Source organism: Salmo salar, chromosome ssa12 (genome assembly GCF_905237065.1).
Source record: "Salmo salar chromosome ssa12, Ssal_v3.1, whole genome shotgun sequence".
Lineage (NCBI taxonomy): Eukaryota > Metazoa > Chordata > Actinopteri > Salmoniformes > Salmonidae > Salmo > Salmo salar.
The window spans coordinates 15,697,909-15,715,681 of NC_059453.1; the positions used below are offsets into that span (position 1 = coordinate 15,697,909).

The 17,773-nt window shown below is 48.3% G+C and overlaps 1 protein-coding gene across 4 annotated transcripts in view; it reads right to left on the minus strand.

The window, feature by feature from the left end:
- Positions 1 to 17,773, minus strand: part of LOC106591398 (polycystin-1) — a 208,500-nt gene that overhangs the window by 65,926 nt on the left and 124,801 nt on the right. For all 4 annotated transcript variants that reach the window (XM_045690822.1, XM_045690823.1, XM_045690824.1 and 1 more), the window contains exons 38-40: positions 13,540 to 13,624; positions 11,899 to 12,078; positions 5,243 to 5,435 (exon numbers count right to left, since the gene is read on the minus strand). In XM_045690822.1, the coding sequence (XP_045546778.1) occupies positions 5,243 to 5,435; positions 11,899 to 12,078; positions 13,540 to 13,624 (458 nt within the window). The remainder of the gene's footprint in view (positions 1 to 5,242; positions 5,436 to 11,898; positions 12,079 to 13,539; positions 13,625 to 17,773) is intronic.

Below are 17,773 nucleotides of genomic sequence, written 5' to 3' on the forward strand. Positions count from 1 at the left end.
TGTCTGAGAGGGTTGCTGTCTGAGGGGGTTGCTGTCTGAGGGGTTTGCTGTCTGAGGGGGTTGCTGTCTGAGGGGGTTGCTGTCTGAGGGGGTTGCTGTCTAAGGGCTGCAGTCTGAGAGGTTGCTGTCTGAGGGGGTTGCTGTCTGAGGGATGCAGACTGAGGGGTTGCTGTCTGAGGGGGTTGCTGTCTGAGGGGTTTGCAGTCTGAGGGGTTTGCTGTCTGAGGGGGTTGCTGTCTGAGGGGGTTGCTGTCAGAGGGTTGCTGTCTGAGGGGGTTGCTGTCTGAGGGTTGCTGTCTGAGGGGGTTGCTGTCTGAGGGGGTTGCTGTCTGAGGGGTTGCAGTCTGAGGGGTTGCTGTCTGAGGTGGTTGCTGTCTGAGGGGTTGCTGTCTGAGGGGGTTGCTGTCTGAGGGGTTTGCTGTCTGAGGGGGTTGCTGTCTGAGGAGGTTGCTGTCTGAGGGGGTTGCTGTCTGAGGGCTGCAGTCTGAGAGGTTACTGTCTGAGGGGGTTGCTGTCTGAGGGATGCAGACTGAGGGGTTGCTGTCTGAGGGGGTTGCTGTCTGAGGGGTTTGCAGTCTGAGGGGGTTGCTGTCTGAGGGGGTTGCTGTCTGAGGGTTGCTGTCTGAGGGGGTTGCTGTCTGAGGGTTGCTGTCTGAGGGGGTTGCTGTCTGAGGGGGTTGCTGTCTGAGGGGTTGCAGTCTGAGGGGTTGCTGTCTGAGGTGGTTGCTGTCTGAGGGGTTGCTGTCTGAGGGGGTTGCTGTCTGAGGGTTGCAGACTGAGGGGGTTGCTGTCTGAGGGTTGCAGACTGAGGGGGTTGCTGTCTGAGGGGTTGCAGTCTGAGGGGGTTGCTGTCTGAGGGAGTTGCTGTCTGAGGGTTGCAGACTGAGGGGGTTGCTGTCTGAGGGTTGCAGACTGAGGGGTTGCTGTCTGAGGGTTGCAGAGTGAGGGGGTTGCTGTCTGAGGGGGTTGCTGTCTGAGGGGGTTGCTGTCTGAGGGTTGCAGACTGAGGGGGTTGCTGTCTGAGGGGTTGCTGTCTGAGGGGGTTGCTGTCTGAAGGGGTTGCTGTCTGAGGGGGTTGCTGTCTGAGGGGGTTGCTGTCTGAGGGGTTGCAGTCTGAGGGGTTTGCAGTCTGAGAGGGTTGCTGTCTGAGGGGGTTGATGTCTGAGGGGGTTGCTGTCTGAGGGGTTGCTGTCTGAGGGGGTTGCTGTCTGAGGGGGTTGCTGTCTGAGGGTTGCAGACTGAGGGGTTGCAGACTGAGGGGGTTACTGTCTGAGGGGTTGCAGTCTGAGGGGGTTGCTGTCTGAGGGGGTTGCTGTCTGAGGGTTGCAGACTGAGGGCGTTGCTGTCTGAGGGTTGCAGACTGAGGGGATTGCTGTCTGAGGGGGTTGCTGTCTGAGGGGGTTGCTGTCTGAGGGTTGCAGACTGAGGGGGTTGCTGTCTGAGGGGGTTGCTGTCTGAGGGGTTTGCAGTCTGAGGGGTTTGCAGTCTGAGGGGTTGCTGTCTGAGGGGGTTGCTGTCTGAGGGGGTTGCTGTCTGAGGGGTTGCAGTCTGAGGATTGCAGACTGAGGGGGTTGCTGTCTGAGGGTTGCAGACTGAGGGGGTTGCTGTCTGAGCGGTTGCAGTCTGAGGGGTTGCTGTCTGAGGGGGTTGCTGTCTGAGGGGTTGCTGTCTGAGGGGTTGCAGACTGAGGGGGTTGCTGTCTGAGGGGGTTGCTGTCTGAGGGGTTGCAGACTGAGGGGGTTGCTGTCTGAGGGGTTGCTGTCTGAGGGGGTTGCTGTCTGAGGGGGTTGCTGTCTGAGGGGTTGCTGTCTGAGGGGTTGCTGTCTGAGGGGTTGCTGTCTGAGGGTTGCTGTCTGAGGGGTTGCTGTCTGAGGGGTTGCTGTCTGAGAGTTGCTGTCTGAGGATTGCTGTCTGAGGGTTGCTGTCTGAGGGGTTGCTGTCTGAGGGTTGCTGTCTGAGGGGGTTGCTGTCTGAGGGGTTGCAGTCTGAAGGGGTTGCTGTCTGAGGGGGTTGCTGTCTGAGGGATGCAGACTGAGGGGTTGCTGTCTGAGGGGGTTGCTGTCTGAGGGGTTTGCTGTCTGAGGGGGTTGCTGTCTGAGGGGGTTGCTGTCTGAGGGTTGCTGTCTGAGGGGGTTGCTGTCTGAGGGTTGCTGTCTGAGGGGTTTGGCTGTCTGAGGGGGTTGCTGTCTGAGGGGTTGCAGTCTGAGGGGTTGCAGTCTGAGGGGGTTGCTGTCTGAGGGGTTGCTGTCTGAGGGGGTTGCTGTCTGAGGGTTGCAGACTGAGGGGGTTGCTGTCTGAGGGTTGCAGACTGAGGGGGTTGCTGTCTGAGGGGTTGCAGTCTGAGGGGGTTGCTGTCTGAGGGGGTTGCTGTCTGAGGGTTGCAGACTGAGGGGGTTGCTGTCTGAGGGTTGCAGACTGAGGGGGTTGCTGTCTGAGGGTTGCAGACTGAGGGGTTGCTGTCTGAGGGGTTGCTGTCTGAGGGTTGCAGACTGAGGGGGTTGCTGTCTGAGGGGGTTGCTGTCTGAGGGGGTTGCTGTCTGAAGGGGTTGCTGTCTGAGGGGGTTGCTGTCTGAGGGGGTTGCTGTCTGAGGGGGTTGCTGTCTGAGGGGTTGCAGTCTGAGGGGTTTGCAGTCTGAGGGTTGCAGACTGAGGGGGTTGCTGTCTGAGGGTTGCAGACTGAGGGGGTTGCTGTCTGAGCGGTTGCAGTCTGAGGGGGTTGCTGTCTGAGGGGGTTGCTGTCTGAGGGTTGCAGACTGAGGGGGTTGCTGTCTGAGAGGTTGCAGACTGAGGGGGTTGCTGTCTGAGGGGTTGCTGTCTGAGGGGGTTGCTGTCTGAGGGTTGCAGACTGAGGGGTTGCTGTCTGAGGGGGTTGCTGTCTGAGGGTTGCAGACTGAGGGGTTGATGTCTGAGGGGGTTGCTGTCTGAGGGTTGCTGTCTGAGGGTTGCTGTCTGAGGGGTTGCTGTCTGAGGGTTGCTGTCTGAGGGGTTGCTGTCTGAGGGGTTGCAGTCTGAGGGTTGCTGTCTGAGAATTGCTGTCTGAGGGTTGCTGTCTGAGGGTTGCTGTCTGAGGGGGTTGCTGTCTGAGGGGGTTGCTGTCTGAGGGGGTTGCTGTCTGAGAGGTTGCAGACTGAGGGGGTTGCTGTCTGAGGGGGTTGCTGTCTGAGGGTTGCAGACTGAGGGGTTGCTGTCTGAGGGTTGCTGTCTGAGGGGTTGCTGTCTGAGGGGTTGCTGTCTGAGGGGGTTGCTGTCTGAGGGTTGCAGACTGAGCGGTTGCTGTCTGAGGGTTGCAGACTGAGGGGTTGCTGTCTGAGGGTTGCAGACTGAGGGGTTGCTGTCTGAGGGTTGCAGACTGAGGGGTTGCTGTCTGAGGGTTGCAGACTGAGGGGTTGCTGTCTGAGGGTTGCAGACTGAGGGGTTGCTGTCTGAGGGTTGCAGACTGAGGGGTTGCTGTCTGAGGGTTGCAGACTGAGGGGTTGCTGTCTGAGGGTTGCAGACTGAGGGGGTTGCTGTCTGAGGGGGTTGCTGTCTGAGGGTTGCAGACTGAGGGGGTTGCTGTCTGAGGGGGTTGCTGTCTGAGGGGGTTGCTGTCTGAAGGGGTTGCTGTCTGAGGGGTTGCTGTCTGAGGGGGTTGCTGTCTGAGGGGGTTGCTGTCTGAGGGGTTGCAGTCTGAGGGGTTTGCAGTCTGAGGGGGTTGCTGTCTGAGGGGGTTGATGTCTGAGGGGGTTGCTGTCTGAGGGAGTTGCTGTCTGAGGGGGTTGCTGTCTGAGGGGGTTGCTGTCTGAGGGTTGCAGACTGAGGGGTTGCAGACTGAGGGGGTTACTGTCTGAGGGGTTGCAGTCTGAGGGGGTTGCTGTCTGAGGGGGTTGCTGTCTGAGGGTTGCAGACTGAGGGGGTTGCTGTCTGAGGGTTGCAGACTGAGGGGGTTGCTGTCTGAGGGGGTTGCTGTCTGAGGGGGTTGCTGTCTGAGGGTTGCAGACTGAGGGGGTTGCTGTCTGAGGGGGTTGCTGTCTGAGGGGTTTGCAGTCTGAGGGGTTTGCAGTCTGAGGGGTTGCTGTCTGAGGGGGTTGCTGTCTGAGGGGGTTGCTGTCTGAGGGGTTGCTGTCTGAGGGGTTGCAGTCTGAGGGTTGCAGACTGAGGGGGTTGCTGTCTGAGGGTTGCAGACTGAGGGGGTTGCTGTCTGAGCGGTTGCAGTCTGAGGGGGTTGCTGTCTGAGGGGGTTGCTGTCTGAGGGTTGCAGACTGAGGGGGTTGCTGTCTGAGAGGTTGCAGACTGAGGGGGTTGCTGTCTGAGGGGTTGCTGTCTGAGGGGGTTGCTGTCTGAGGGTTGCAGACTGAGGGGTTGCTGTCTGAGGGGGTTGCTGTCTGAGGGGGTTGCTGTCTGAGGGGGTTGCTGTCTGAGGGTTGCAGACTGAGGGGTTGATGTCTGAGGGGGTTGCTGTCTGAGGGTTGCTGTCTGAGGGTTGCTGTCTGAGGGGTTGCTGTCTGAGGGTTGCTGTCTGAGGGGTTGCTGTCTGAGGGGTTGCAGTCTGAGGGTTGCTGTCTGAGAATTGCTGTCTGAGGGTTGCTGTCTGAGGGTTGCTGTCTGAGGGGGTTGCTGTCTGAGGGGGTTGCTGTCTGAGGGGGTTGCTGTCTGAGAGGTTGCAGACTGAGGGGGTTGCTGTCTGAGGGGGTTGCTGTCTGAGGGGGTTGCTGTCTGAGGGTTGCAGACTGAGGGGGTTGCTGTCTGAGGGTTGCTGTCTGAGGGGTTGCTGTCTGAGGGGGTTGCTGTCTGAGGGGGTTGCTGTCTGAGGGTTGCAGACTGAGCGGTTGCTGTCTGAGGGTTGCAGACTGAGGGGTTGCTGTCTGAGGGTTGCAGACTGAGGGGTTGCTGTCTGAGGGTTGCAGACTGAGGGGTTGCTGTCTGAGGGTTGCAGACTGAGGGGTTGCTGTCTGAGGGTTGCAGACTGAGGGGTTGCTGTCTGAGGGTTGCAGACTGAGGGGTTGCTGTCTGAGGGTTGCAGACTGAGGGGTTGCTGTCTGAGGGTTGCAGACTGAGGGGTTGCTGTCTGAGGGTTGCAGACTGAGGGGTTGCTGTCTGAGGGTTGCAGACTGAGGGGTTGCTGTCTTTCTCCCAACATGAGATCTTCATGACTTGAGTATTAGTGCGATATGTGATACGTTTCTGCCCTTTGTGAATACAATTTGATTGATTGATTAAAAGTCTAATTTCTTTCCATTTGAATCCGGAACCTTTGCCTTCTCACCTGCCCCACGGCTGAAGCCGGTCTTGACCTGCACCTCATACTTGAATGTTCCGTCGTGTCCACAGAGCGGCACCGTCCCCGCCCTCCTCAGGTCCAGCTGGTCAAGTTTATGTAAGATGGCCGCCGCCACGGCGTAACACAGCAACCCCACCACACACGTCAACAACACGACCAGGCTGGGACCCCCCCGCTCCTAAAGGACGAGAGGAGAGTGTGAGAAAATGTGTGTGTGTGAAAGTCAGCTGATTTCACAGTATGGCATCGTAACATTACTGTGCGTTTCCTCAGGCGGTTGGCTTGGACCAGAAGTGTATTACTAAGTGTGTCAAAATAAATCACATTTTATTGGTCACATACACATGGTTAGCAGATGTTATTGGTCACATACACATATTTAGCAGATGTTATTGGTCCATACACATATTTAACAGGTGTTAATGGTCACATACACATATTTAGCAGATGTTATTGGTCCATACACATATTTAGCAGATGTTATTAGTCACATACACATATTTAGCAGATGTTATCGCATACACATGGTTAGCAGATGTTATTGGTCCAAACACATATTTAACAGGTGTTATTGGTCCATACACATATTTAGCAGGTGTTATTGGTCACATACACATATTTAGCAGGTGTTATTGGTCCAAACACATATTTAGCAGATGTTATTGGTCACATACACATATTTAGCAGATGTTATTGGTCCATACACATATTTAGCAGGTGTTATTGGTCACATACACATATTTAGCAGGTGTTATTGGTCCAAACACATATTTAGCAGATGTTATTGGTCACATACACATATTTAGCAGATGTTATTGGTCCATACACATATTTAACAGGTGTAATTGGTCACATACACATATTTAGCAGATGTTATTGGTCCAAACACATATTTAGCAGGTGTTATTGGTCCATACACATATTTAGCAGATGTTATTGGTCACATACACATATTTAACAGATGTTATTGGTCCATACACATATTTAGCAGGTGTTATTGGTCCATACACATATTTAGCAGGTGTTATTGGTCACATACACATATTTAGCAGATGATATTGGTCCAAACACATATTTAGCAGGTGTTATTGGTCCATTCACATATTTAGCAGGTGTTATTGGTCACATACACATATTTAACAGGTGTAATTGGTCACATACACATATTTAGCAGATGATATTGGTCCAAACACATATTTAGCAGGTGTTATTGGTCCATTCACATATTTAGCAGGTGTTATTGGTCCATACACATATTTAGCAGGTGTTATTGGTCCAAACACATATTTAGCAGGTGTTATTGGTCCATACACATATTTAGCAGGTGTTATTGGTCACATACACATATTTAGCAGATGTTATTGGTCACATACACATATTTAGCAGGTGTTATTGGTCCATTCACATATTTAGCAGGTGTTATTGGTCCATACACATATTTAGCAGGTGTTATTGGTCCAAACACATATTTAGCAGGTGTTATTGGTCCATACACATATTTAGCAGATGTTATTGGTCACATACACATATTTAGCAGGTGTTATTGGTCACATACACATATTTAGCAGGTGTTATTGGTCCAAACACATATTTAGCAGATGTTATTGGTCACATACACATATTTAGCAGATGTTATTGGTCCATACACATATTTAACAGGTGTAATTGGTCACATACACATATTTAGCAGATGTTATTGGTCCAAACACATATTTAGCAGGTGTTATTGGTCCATACACATATTTAGCAGATGTTATTGGTCACATACACATATTTAACAGATGTTATTGGTCCATACACATATTTAGCAGGTGTTATTGGTCCATACACATATTTAGCAGGTGTTATTGGTCACATACACATATTTAGCAGATGATATTGGTCCAAACACATATTTAGCAGGTGTTATTGGTCCATACACATATTTATCAGATGTTATTGGTCCATTCACATATTTAGCAGGTGTTATTGGTCACATACACATATTTAACAGGTGTAATTGGTCACATACACATATTTAGCAGATGATATTGGTCCAAACACATATTTAGCAGGTGTTATTGGTCCATTCACATATTTAGCAGGTGTTATTGGTCCATACACATATTTAGCAGGTGTTATTGGTCCAAACACATATTTAGCAGGTGTTATTGGTCCATACACATATTTAGCAGGTGTTATTGGTCACATACACATATTTAGCAGGTGTTATTGGTCACATACACATATTTAACAGGTGTAATTGGTCACATACACATATTTAGCAGATGTTATTGGTCCAAACACATATTTAGCAGATGTTATTGGTCACATACACATATTTAACAGGTGTAATTGGTCACATACACATATTTAGCAGATGTTATTGGTCCAAACACATATTTAGCAGGTGTTATTGGTCCATACACATATTTAGCAGATGTCATTGGTCACATACACATATTTAACAGATGTTATTGGTCCATACACATATTTAGCAGGTGTTATTGGTCCATACACATATTTAGCAGGTGTTATTGGTCCATACACATATTTAGCAGGTGTTATTGGTCACATACACATATTTAGCAGATGATATTGGTCCAAACACATATTTAGCAGGTGTTATTGGTCCATTCACATATTTAGCAGGTGTTATTGGTCACATACACATATTTAGCAGGTGTTATTGGTCACATACACATATTTAACAGGTGTAATTGGTCACATACACATATTTAGCAGATGATATTGGTCCAAACACATATTTAGCAGGTGTTATTGGTCCATTCACATATTTAGCAGGTGTTATTGGTCACATACACATATTTAGCAGGTGTTATTGGTCACATACACATATTTAGCAGATGTTATTGGTCACATGGTTAGCAGATGTTCATGGTCACATACACATGGTTAGCAGATGTTAAGGCGAGTGTAGTGAAATGCTTGTGCTTCTAGTTCTGACAATGCAGTAATATCTAACAAGTAATCTAACAATTCCACAACAACTACCTTATACACACACAAGTGTAAAGGAATGAATATGTACATGTAGCGGCAAAGGCAAAATGCAATAGATGGTATAAAATGAGATGAGTAATGTAAGATATGTAAACATTACTAAAGTGGCATTATTTAAAGTGCTAGTCACTTTAAATAATGCCACTTTAGTAATGTTTACATATGATCCATTTATTAAAGTGGCCAATGATTTGATGTCGGCAGCAGCCTCTCAATGTTAGTGATGGCTGTTTAACAGTCTGATGGCCTTGAGATAGAAGCTGTTTTTCAGTCTCTCGGTTCCAGCTTTGATGCACCTGTACTGACCTCGCCTTCTGGATGATAGCGGGGTGAACAGGCAGTGGCTCGGGTGGTTGTTGTCCTTGATGATCTTTTGGCCTCCCTGTGACATCGGGTGGTGTAGGTGTCCTGGAGGGCAGGTAGTTTGCCCCCGGTGATGCGTTGTGCAGACCTCACTACCCTCTGGAGAGCCTTACGGTTATGGGCGGAGCAGCTGCCGTACCAGGCGGTGATACAGCCCGACAGGATGCTCTCAATTTGTAAAGGTTTGTGAAGGTTTTAGGTGACAAGCCAAATTTCTTCAGCCTCCTGAGGTTGAAGAGGCGCTGCTGCACCTTCTTCACCACGCTGTCTGTGTGGGTGGACCATTTCAGTTTGTCCGTGATGTGTACGCCAAGGAACTTTTCCACCTTCTCCACTGCTGTCCAGTCGATGTAGATATGGGGCTGCTCCCTCTGCTGTTTCCTGAAGTCCACGATCATCTCCTTTGTTTTGTTGACGTTGAGTGAGAGGTTGTTTTCCTGACACCACACTCCGAGGGCCCTCACCTCCTCCCTGTAGGGTGTCTCGTTGTTGTTGGTAATCAAGCTTACTACTGTAGTGTCGTCTGCAAACTTGATGATTGAGTTGGAGGCGTGCATGGCCACGCAGTCATGGGTGAACAGGGAGTACAGGAGAGGGCTGAGAACGCACCCTTGTGGGGCCCCAGTGTTGAGGATCAGCGAAGTGGAGATGTTGTTTCCTACCTCCACCACCAGGGGGGCGGCCCGTCAGAAAGTCCAGGACCCAATTGCATAGGGCGGGGTTCAGACCCTGGGCCTCCAGCTTGATAATGAGCTTGGAGGGTACTATGGTGTTGAATGCTGAGCTGTAGTCAATGAACATCATTCTTACATAGGTATTCCTCTTGTCCAGATGGGTTAGGGCAATGTGCAGTGTGATGGCGATTGCATCGTCTGTGGATCTATTGGGGCGGAATGCAAACTAAGGTGGGTATAGGGTGTCAGGTAAGGTGGTGGTGATATGATCCTTGACTAGTCTCTCAAAGCACTTCATGATGACAGAAGTGAGTGCTATGGGGCGATAGTCATATAGTTCAGTTACCTTTGCCTTCTTGGGTACAGGAACAATGGTGGCCATCTTGAAGCATGTGGGGACAGTAGACTGGGATAGGGAGAGATTGAATATGTCCGTAAACACATCAGCCAGCTGGTCTGGGCATGCTCTGAGGGATGCCGTCTGGGCCAGTAGCCTTGGGAGGGTTAACACGTTTAAATGTCTTACTCACATCGGCCACGGAGAAGGAGAGGGGAGGCCTGCAGTCCTTGGTAGCGGGTCGCATTGGTGGCAATGTATTATCCTCAAAGCTGGCAAAGAAGGTGTTTCGTTTGTCTGGAAGCAAGACGTCAGTGTCCGTGACGTGGCTGGTTTTCTTTTTGTAGTCCGCAATTGCCTGTAGACCCTGCCACATACATCTAATGTCTGAGCCGTTGAATTGCGACTCCATTTTGTCCCTATACCAACATATTGTTTGTTTGATTGCCTTGCGGTAGGGAATAACTACACTGTTTGTATTCGGCCATATTCTCAGTCATCTTTCCATGGTTAAATGCGGTGGGTCGCGCTTTCAGATTTTGATAGTCACCGTGGGTACAACATCTCCAATGCACTTCCTTATAAACTCACTCCCCGAATCAGCATATTAATCGATGTTATTCTCTGAGGCTGCCAGGAACATTTCCCAGTCCGCGTGATCAAAACAATCTTGAAGCGTGGATTCTGATTGGTCAGACCAGCGTTGAATGGTTCTTGTCACGGGTGCATCCTGTTTGAGTTTCTGCCTATAGGACAGTAGGAGGAAAATGGAGTCGTGGTCGGATTTGCCGAAGGGAGGGCGGGGGAGGGCCTTGCATCGTGGAAGTTGGAGTAGCAGTGATCCAGAGTATTGCCCACGCGAGTGCTACAATCAATATGCTGATAGAATTTAGGTAGCCTTGTTCTCAGATTTACTTTGTTAAAATCCCCATCTACAATAAATGCAGACTCAGGGTATGTGGTTTCCAGCTTACATAGAGTCCAGTGAAGTTCCTTGAGGGCCGTTGTGGTATTCGCTTGAGGGGGGCTTTACACGGCTGTGACAATAACCGACGAGAATTCTCTTGGGAGATGATATGGTCGGCATTCGATTGTAAGGAATTCTAAGTCAGGTGAACCAAAGGACTTGAGTTCCTCTATGTTGTTATAATTACACCATGATTCGTTAATCATGAACCTTCTTCCCAGAGAGATGTTTATTTCTGTCGGTGCGACGCATGAAGAATCCCAGTGGCTGTACAGACACCAACAACATATCCAGAGAGAGCCATGTTTCCGTGAAACAGAGAATGTTACAATCTCTGATGTCTCTCTGAAAGGCAACCCTTGCCATAATTTCGTCTACCTTGTTGTCTAGAGACTAGACATTGGCGAGTAATATACTCCGAAGCGGTGAGAGGCAGCTCCGTCTTCCTCTTCTGCGGCGACGTTGTTTTGGGTCGGCCTCTGGTATTAGATCCAATGTCCTGGGTGGTGAACCGAACAAAGGATCCACTTCGGGAAAGTTGTATTCCTGGTCATAATGTTGATAAGGTGACTTCGTTCTGATATCCAATAGTTCTTCCCGGCTGAATGTAATAACACTTAAGATTTTCTGGGCTAACAATGTAAGAAATTATATATAAAAAAACTAAATACTGCATAGTTTCCTAAGGACTAGAAACGAGGCGACCATCTCTGTCGGCGCCATCTGTGTGTGTATTATCAGGTGTGTGTGTGTGTATTATCAGGTGCGTGTGTATTATCAGGCGTGTGTGTGTATTATTAGGTGTGTGTGTGTTTATCAGGTGTGTGTGTGTGTGTATTATCAGGTGTGTGTATGTGTATTATTAGGTATGTGTGTGTGTGTATTATCAGGTGTTTGTGTGTTTATCAGGTGTGTGTGTGTGTGTATTATTAGGTGTGTGTGTGTATTATCAGGTGTGTGTGTGTTTATCAGGTGTATGTGTGTGTATTATCAGGTGTGTGTATTATCAGGTGTGTGTGTGTATTATTAGGTGTGTGTGTATTATTAGGTGTGTGTGTGTGTGTGTGTGTATTATCAGGTGTATCTCTACTTTAAAAATATATATATATATTTAACCTTTATTTAACTAGGCAAGTCAGTTAAGTGAATTATTATTTACAATGACGGCCTAGGAACAGTGGGTTAACGGCATTGTTCAGGGCAGAACAACAGATTTTTACCTTGTCAGCTCGGGATTCGATCTAGCAACCTTTCGGTTACTGGCCTAATGCTCTAACCACCTGCTGCCCGTACTTACAGGCCGTATGAAGGTGACAGCGTCAGGTGGAACGAAGAGACTGGCAGCGAAAGCTGTGAGGTGACGGGTGCTGCAGACGGCCCGGCTGGCATTAGTCTCTGCCAGCGGCACCATGCCGTCTGTACGCCACAGCTTGGCGCTCTCGCTGAAGTACTGGCACAGGGACGCAAACACACCCACCTAGAGAAGGGATGGAATGAGTCAGAGAGATATTTAGAAGGGAAGGGTTTTCAACACAGGTCAACACTTGGTTTCCTTCTTAGAGAGTTTGTCAGTGTGTGTCACCACCCTAGACAGAGGAAGGGTTTAAGAACAGATTCTATGAACTACATACGCTCACCGGATAGTTTATTAGGTACACCCATCTAGTACCCGATCGAACCCCCCCCCCCCCTTTCCTCCAGAACAGCCCGAATTCTTCGGGGCATGGATTCTACAAGGTGTCGGGGACGTTCCACAGGGATGCCGGTTCATGCTGACGCGATGGCGTTACACAGTTGCTGCAGATTGGACGGTGGTACATTCCTGCTGCCAACAGCCTGCTCCATCTCATCCCAGAGATGTTCTATTGGGTTTGGTCAGCAACAACGTTCTGATTGGCTGTGGCGTTCCATCGGTGCTCAGTTGGTATCAAGAGACCTAACGTGTGCTAGGAAAACATTCCCCACACCAGTACACCACCGCCACCAGGCAGGATGGGTCCATTGCCCAGTGTTGGTGACGGCCTGCCCACTGGAGCCACTTCTTCTTGTTTATAGCTGATAGTAGTGGAACCCGGTGTGGTCGTCTGCTGTAATAGCCCATCAGTGACAAGGAGGGGCGAGTTGTGTGTTCTGAGATGCCGTTCTGCACACCACTGTTGTACTGCTCCGTTATTTGTCTGTTTGTGGCCCCGAATGTTCGCTTGCACGATTCTTGCCATTCTCTTTCGACCTCTCTCATCACGGAGCTGTTTTCACCCACAGGACTGCCGCTGACTGGATGTTTTGTGTTTGTCACATCATTCTTGGGAAACCCTAGACTGTAGTGTGTGAAAAGCCCAGGAGGGCGGCCATTTCTGAGACACTGGATCCGGCGTGCCTGGCACCAACGATCATACCACTGCACCACGCTCAGAGTCTCTTAGGTCACTCGTTTTGTCCATTTTAACGTTCAATGGAACAGTAACTGAATGCCTCGATGCCTGTCTGCCTGCTTTATATAGCAAGCCCTGGACACGTGACTCACTGTCTGTAGGAGCTAACCATGTCGGTGTACGAGGTGGTCTACCTAACACTGTCTGTAGGAGCTAACCATGTCGGTGTACGAGGTGGTCTACCTAACACTGTCTGTAGGAGCTAACCATGTCGGTGTACGAGGTGGTCTACCTAACACTGTTTGTAGGAGCTAACCATGTCGGTGTACGAGGTGGTCTACCTAACACTGTCTGTAGTAGCTAACCATGTCGGTGTACGAGGTGGTCTACCTAACACTGTCTGTAGGAGCAATCCATGTTGGTGTACGAGGTGGTCTACCTAATAAACTGTTCTGTAAGTGTATGTATAATGCTTTATAACGTCCTTTATAATGCACTTAAAATGTGTTATGACACCGACTCAAAGCGCCCATGAATTATACATTTAAGTTTAAACAAACACCCACCTCCAGACGCACCCCCGCGCTGGGGGAGTCAGTGGTACAGCCCGTTGTCACGTTGACATAGTAGTCCAGGGTCGTGTCATGGGACCTGGGCAACGGGAGAAGAGAGAGGGGTGGTTGGTTAGATCTGAGCAAAATGGCTGCCGAAGTTGACATGTATACACAGCATTTACAGTATGAACAAACTCTATGAAGTGTTTCACTGTCTTGATAAGAGGAAGTTCATCTCATGACTTAACATAAGACATCCAGAGGAGAGACCGCTTAGACAGACGAGAGAGACAGAGGCCACTTAGACAGCCGAGAGAGAGACAGAGAGGCCACTTAGACAGACGAGAGAGAGGCCACTTAGACAGACGAGAGAGAGGCCACTTAGACAGACGAGAGAGAGACAGAGAGGCCACTTAGACAGACGAGAGAGAGACAGAGAGGCCACTTAGACAGACGAGAGAGAGACAGAGAGGCCACTTAGACAGACGAGAGAGAGACAGAGAGGCCACTTAGACAGACGAGAGAGAGGCCACTTAGACAGACGAGAGAGAGACCACTTAGACAGACGAGAGAGAGACAGAGAGGCCACTTAGACAGACGAGAGAGAGGCCACTTAGACAGACGAGAGAGAGACCACTTAGACAGACGAGAGAGAGACCACTTAGACAGACAGAGAGACCACTTAGCCAGACGAGCGAGACAGAGAGAGACCACTTAGACAGACAGAGACCGCTTAGACAGACGAGAGAGACAGAGAGAGACCGCTTAGACAGACAGACAGAGACAGAGAGACCGCTTAGACAGACAGACAGAGACCACTTAGACAGACAGAGAGAGACCACTTAGACAGACAGAGAGAGACCGCATAGACAAAGAGACAGAGAGAGCCCGCTTAGACAGACAGAGAGACAGAGAGAGACCACTTAAACAGACGGAGAGAGACCACTTAGACAGACAAAGAGACAAAGAGAGAGAGAGAGAGACCGCTTGGACAGAGAGAGACCAATTAGAAAGACAGAGAGAGACCACTTAGAAAGACAGAGAGAGAGTGAGAGACCACTTAGACAGACAGAGACCACTTAGACAGACAGAGAGACCGCTTAGACAGACGAGAGAGACCGCTTAGACAGACGAGAGAGACAGACAGTGAGACCGCTTAGACAGACGAGAGAGACAGAGAGAGACCACTTAGACAGACGAGAGAGAGACCACTTAGACAGACAGAGAGAGACCACTGAGACAGACAGAGAGAGAGACCACTTAGACAGACAGAGAGACCACTTAGACAGACAGCGAGAGAGAGAGAGACCACTTAGACAGACAGCGAGAGAGAGAGAGACCGCTTAGACAGACAGAGAGAGAGAGAGACAGAGAGAGAGAGAGACAGAGAGACAGAGAGAGAGAGAGAGAGAGAGAGAGAGAGAAATAAAGAGAGAAAGAGAGATACAATGAAGCAATAAGGCCCGAGGGCAGTACCTGGATCCAGTAATATTCATAGTAGGGTGACGACCACTGTTCCCTCTAAGTGCTTTCTGCACTGAGTATATTTCAGTTCTGCTGAGCGAAAACTTGAATGTTGTGAAAATTCTGCGCAACTTCTGGCGCGCGTTTACTGTGGTCACTGAGGCTGTACCAGCTTTAAGTTACAGTTTTAACAGTGATCACTGAGGCTGTACCAGCTTTAAGTTACAGTTTTAACAGTGATCACTGAGGCTGTACCAGCTTGAAGTTACAGTTTTACCAGTGGTCACTGAGGCTGTACCAGCTTGAAGTTACAGTTTTAACAGTGGTCACTGAGGCTGTACCAGCTTTAAGTTACAGTTTTAACAGTGATCACTGAGGCTGTACCAGCTTTAAGTTACAGTTTTAACAGTGATCACTGAGGCTGTACCAGCTTTAAGTTACAGTTTTAACAGTGGTCACTGAGGCTGTACCAGCTTTAAGTTACAGTTTTAACAGTGATCACTGAGGCTGTACCAGCTTTAAGTTACAGTTTTAACAGTGATCACTGAGGCTGTACCAGCTTTAAGTTACAGTTTTAACAGTGGTCACTGAGGCTGTACCAGCTTTAAGTTACAGTTTTAACAGTGGTCACTGAGGCTGTACCAGCTTTAAGTTACAGTTTTAACAGTGGCCAGGTAGGCTACTGTGGCTATTTGATCATAATGTAGACCTACCAGTTTGGTCTACCATCAAAAACAATGGAGAAAATGCATCCCATAACATTTTAACATGGAAATAGCTGTTCTATCATTCAGCCTACAGTAGCAGCCAATGTGTGGTGTTCAGACTTTTGAAAAAAACATTCAGGGCTTGACATTAACCTTTTTATCCACTTGTCCTTCAGACAAGGAGGTGACTGAAAATGTTGTTGAGTCGTTTGATGCAAGAAACCATTTTATTCCCATACCATTATTACAGAGAATCAGACAAATACAATACAAATACAACACTGCCCCTTTAAGACAAAAAAGCTCTTTAACTGACTCCCTTTTTAAAGATGTCTAGAAATGCACGTGTTGTGTCTTGTAGGAAGCAACCACTCCCCCATTGCTGACTAAAACATATCTAGAACTGGGCTAATAACTCACTAACTAGCAAAGGGTATGAACAAACGTGGCTACATGCAGCTCTCGCTTTGATCTCAAAACAAGCTCATCTAATCACGACCGCTGACTCTGTAAAGACAGTCACATTCAAAGTGAATGGTACATACAGTGCCTTGCGAAAGTATTCGGCCCCCTTGAACTTTTCGACCTTTTGCCACATTTCAGGCTTCAAACATAAAGATATAAAACTGTAATTTTTTGTGAAGAATCAACAAGGGGGACACAATCATGAAGTGGAACGAAATTTATTGGATATTTCAAACTTTTTTAACAAATAAAAAACTGAAAAATTGTGCGTGCTAAATTATTCAGCCCCCTTAAGAGACTGAAATTTTTGCCCATTCCTCCTTGCAAAACAGCTCGAGCTCAGTGAGGTTGGATGGAGAGCGTTTGTGAACAGCAGTTTTCAGTTCTTTCCACAGATTCTCGATTGGATTCAGGTCTGGACTTTGACTTGGCCATTCTAACACCTGGATATGTTTATTTGTGAACCATTCCATTGTAGATTTTGCTTTATGTTTTGGATCATTGTCTTGTTGGAAGACAAATCTCCGTCCCAGTCTCAGGTCTTTTGCAGACTCCATCAGGTTTTCTTCCAGAATGGTCCTGTATTTGGCTCCATCCATCTTCCCATCAATTTTAACCATCTTCCCTGCCCCTGCTGAAGAAAAGCTGGCCCAAACCATGATGCTGCCACCACCATGTTTGACAGTGGGGATGGTGTGTTCAGGGTGATGAGCTGTGTTGCTTTTACGCCAAACATAACGTTTTGCATTGTTGCCAAAAAGTTCGATTTTGGTTTCATCTGACCACAGCACCTTCTTCCACATGTTTGGTGTGTCTCCCAGGTGGCTAGTGGCAAACTTTAAACAACATTTTTTATGGATATCTTTAAGAAATGGCTTTCTTCTTGCCACTCTTCCATAAAGGCCAGATTTGTGCAGTATACGACTGATTGTTGTCCTATGGACAGAGTCTCCCACCTCAGCTGTAGATCTCTGCAGTTCATCCAGAGTGATCATGGGCCTCTTGGCTGCATCTCTGATCGGTCTTCTCCTTGTATGAGCTGAAAGTTTAGAGGGACGGCCGGGTCTTCGTAGATTTGCAGTGGTCTGATACTCCTTCCATTTCAATATTGTCACTTGCACAGTGCTCCTTGGGATGTTTAAAGCTTGGGAAATCTTTTTGTATCCAAATCCGGCTTTAAACTTCTCCACAATAGTATCTCGGACCTGCCTGGTGTGTTCCTTGTTCTTCATGATGCTCTCTGCGCTTTAAACGGACCTCTGAGACTATCACAGAGCAGGTGTATTTATACGGAGACTTGATTACACACAGGTGGATTCTATTTATCATCATTAGTCATTTAGGTCAACATTGGATCATTCAGAGATCCTCACTGAACTTCTGGAGAGAGTTTGCTGCACTGAAAGTAAAGTGGCTGAATAATTTTGCACGGCCAATTTTTCAGTTTTTTATTTGTTAAAAAAGTTTGAAATATCCAGTAAATTTCGTTCCACTTCATAATTGTGTAACTTGTTGTTGATTCTTCACAAAAAAAATACAGTTTTATATCTTTATGTTTGAAGCCTGAAATGTGGCAAAAGGTCGAAAAATTCAAGGGGGCCGAATACTTT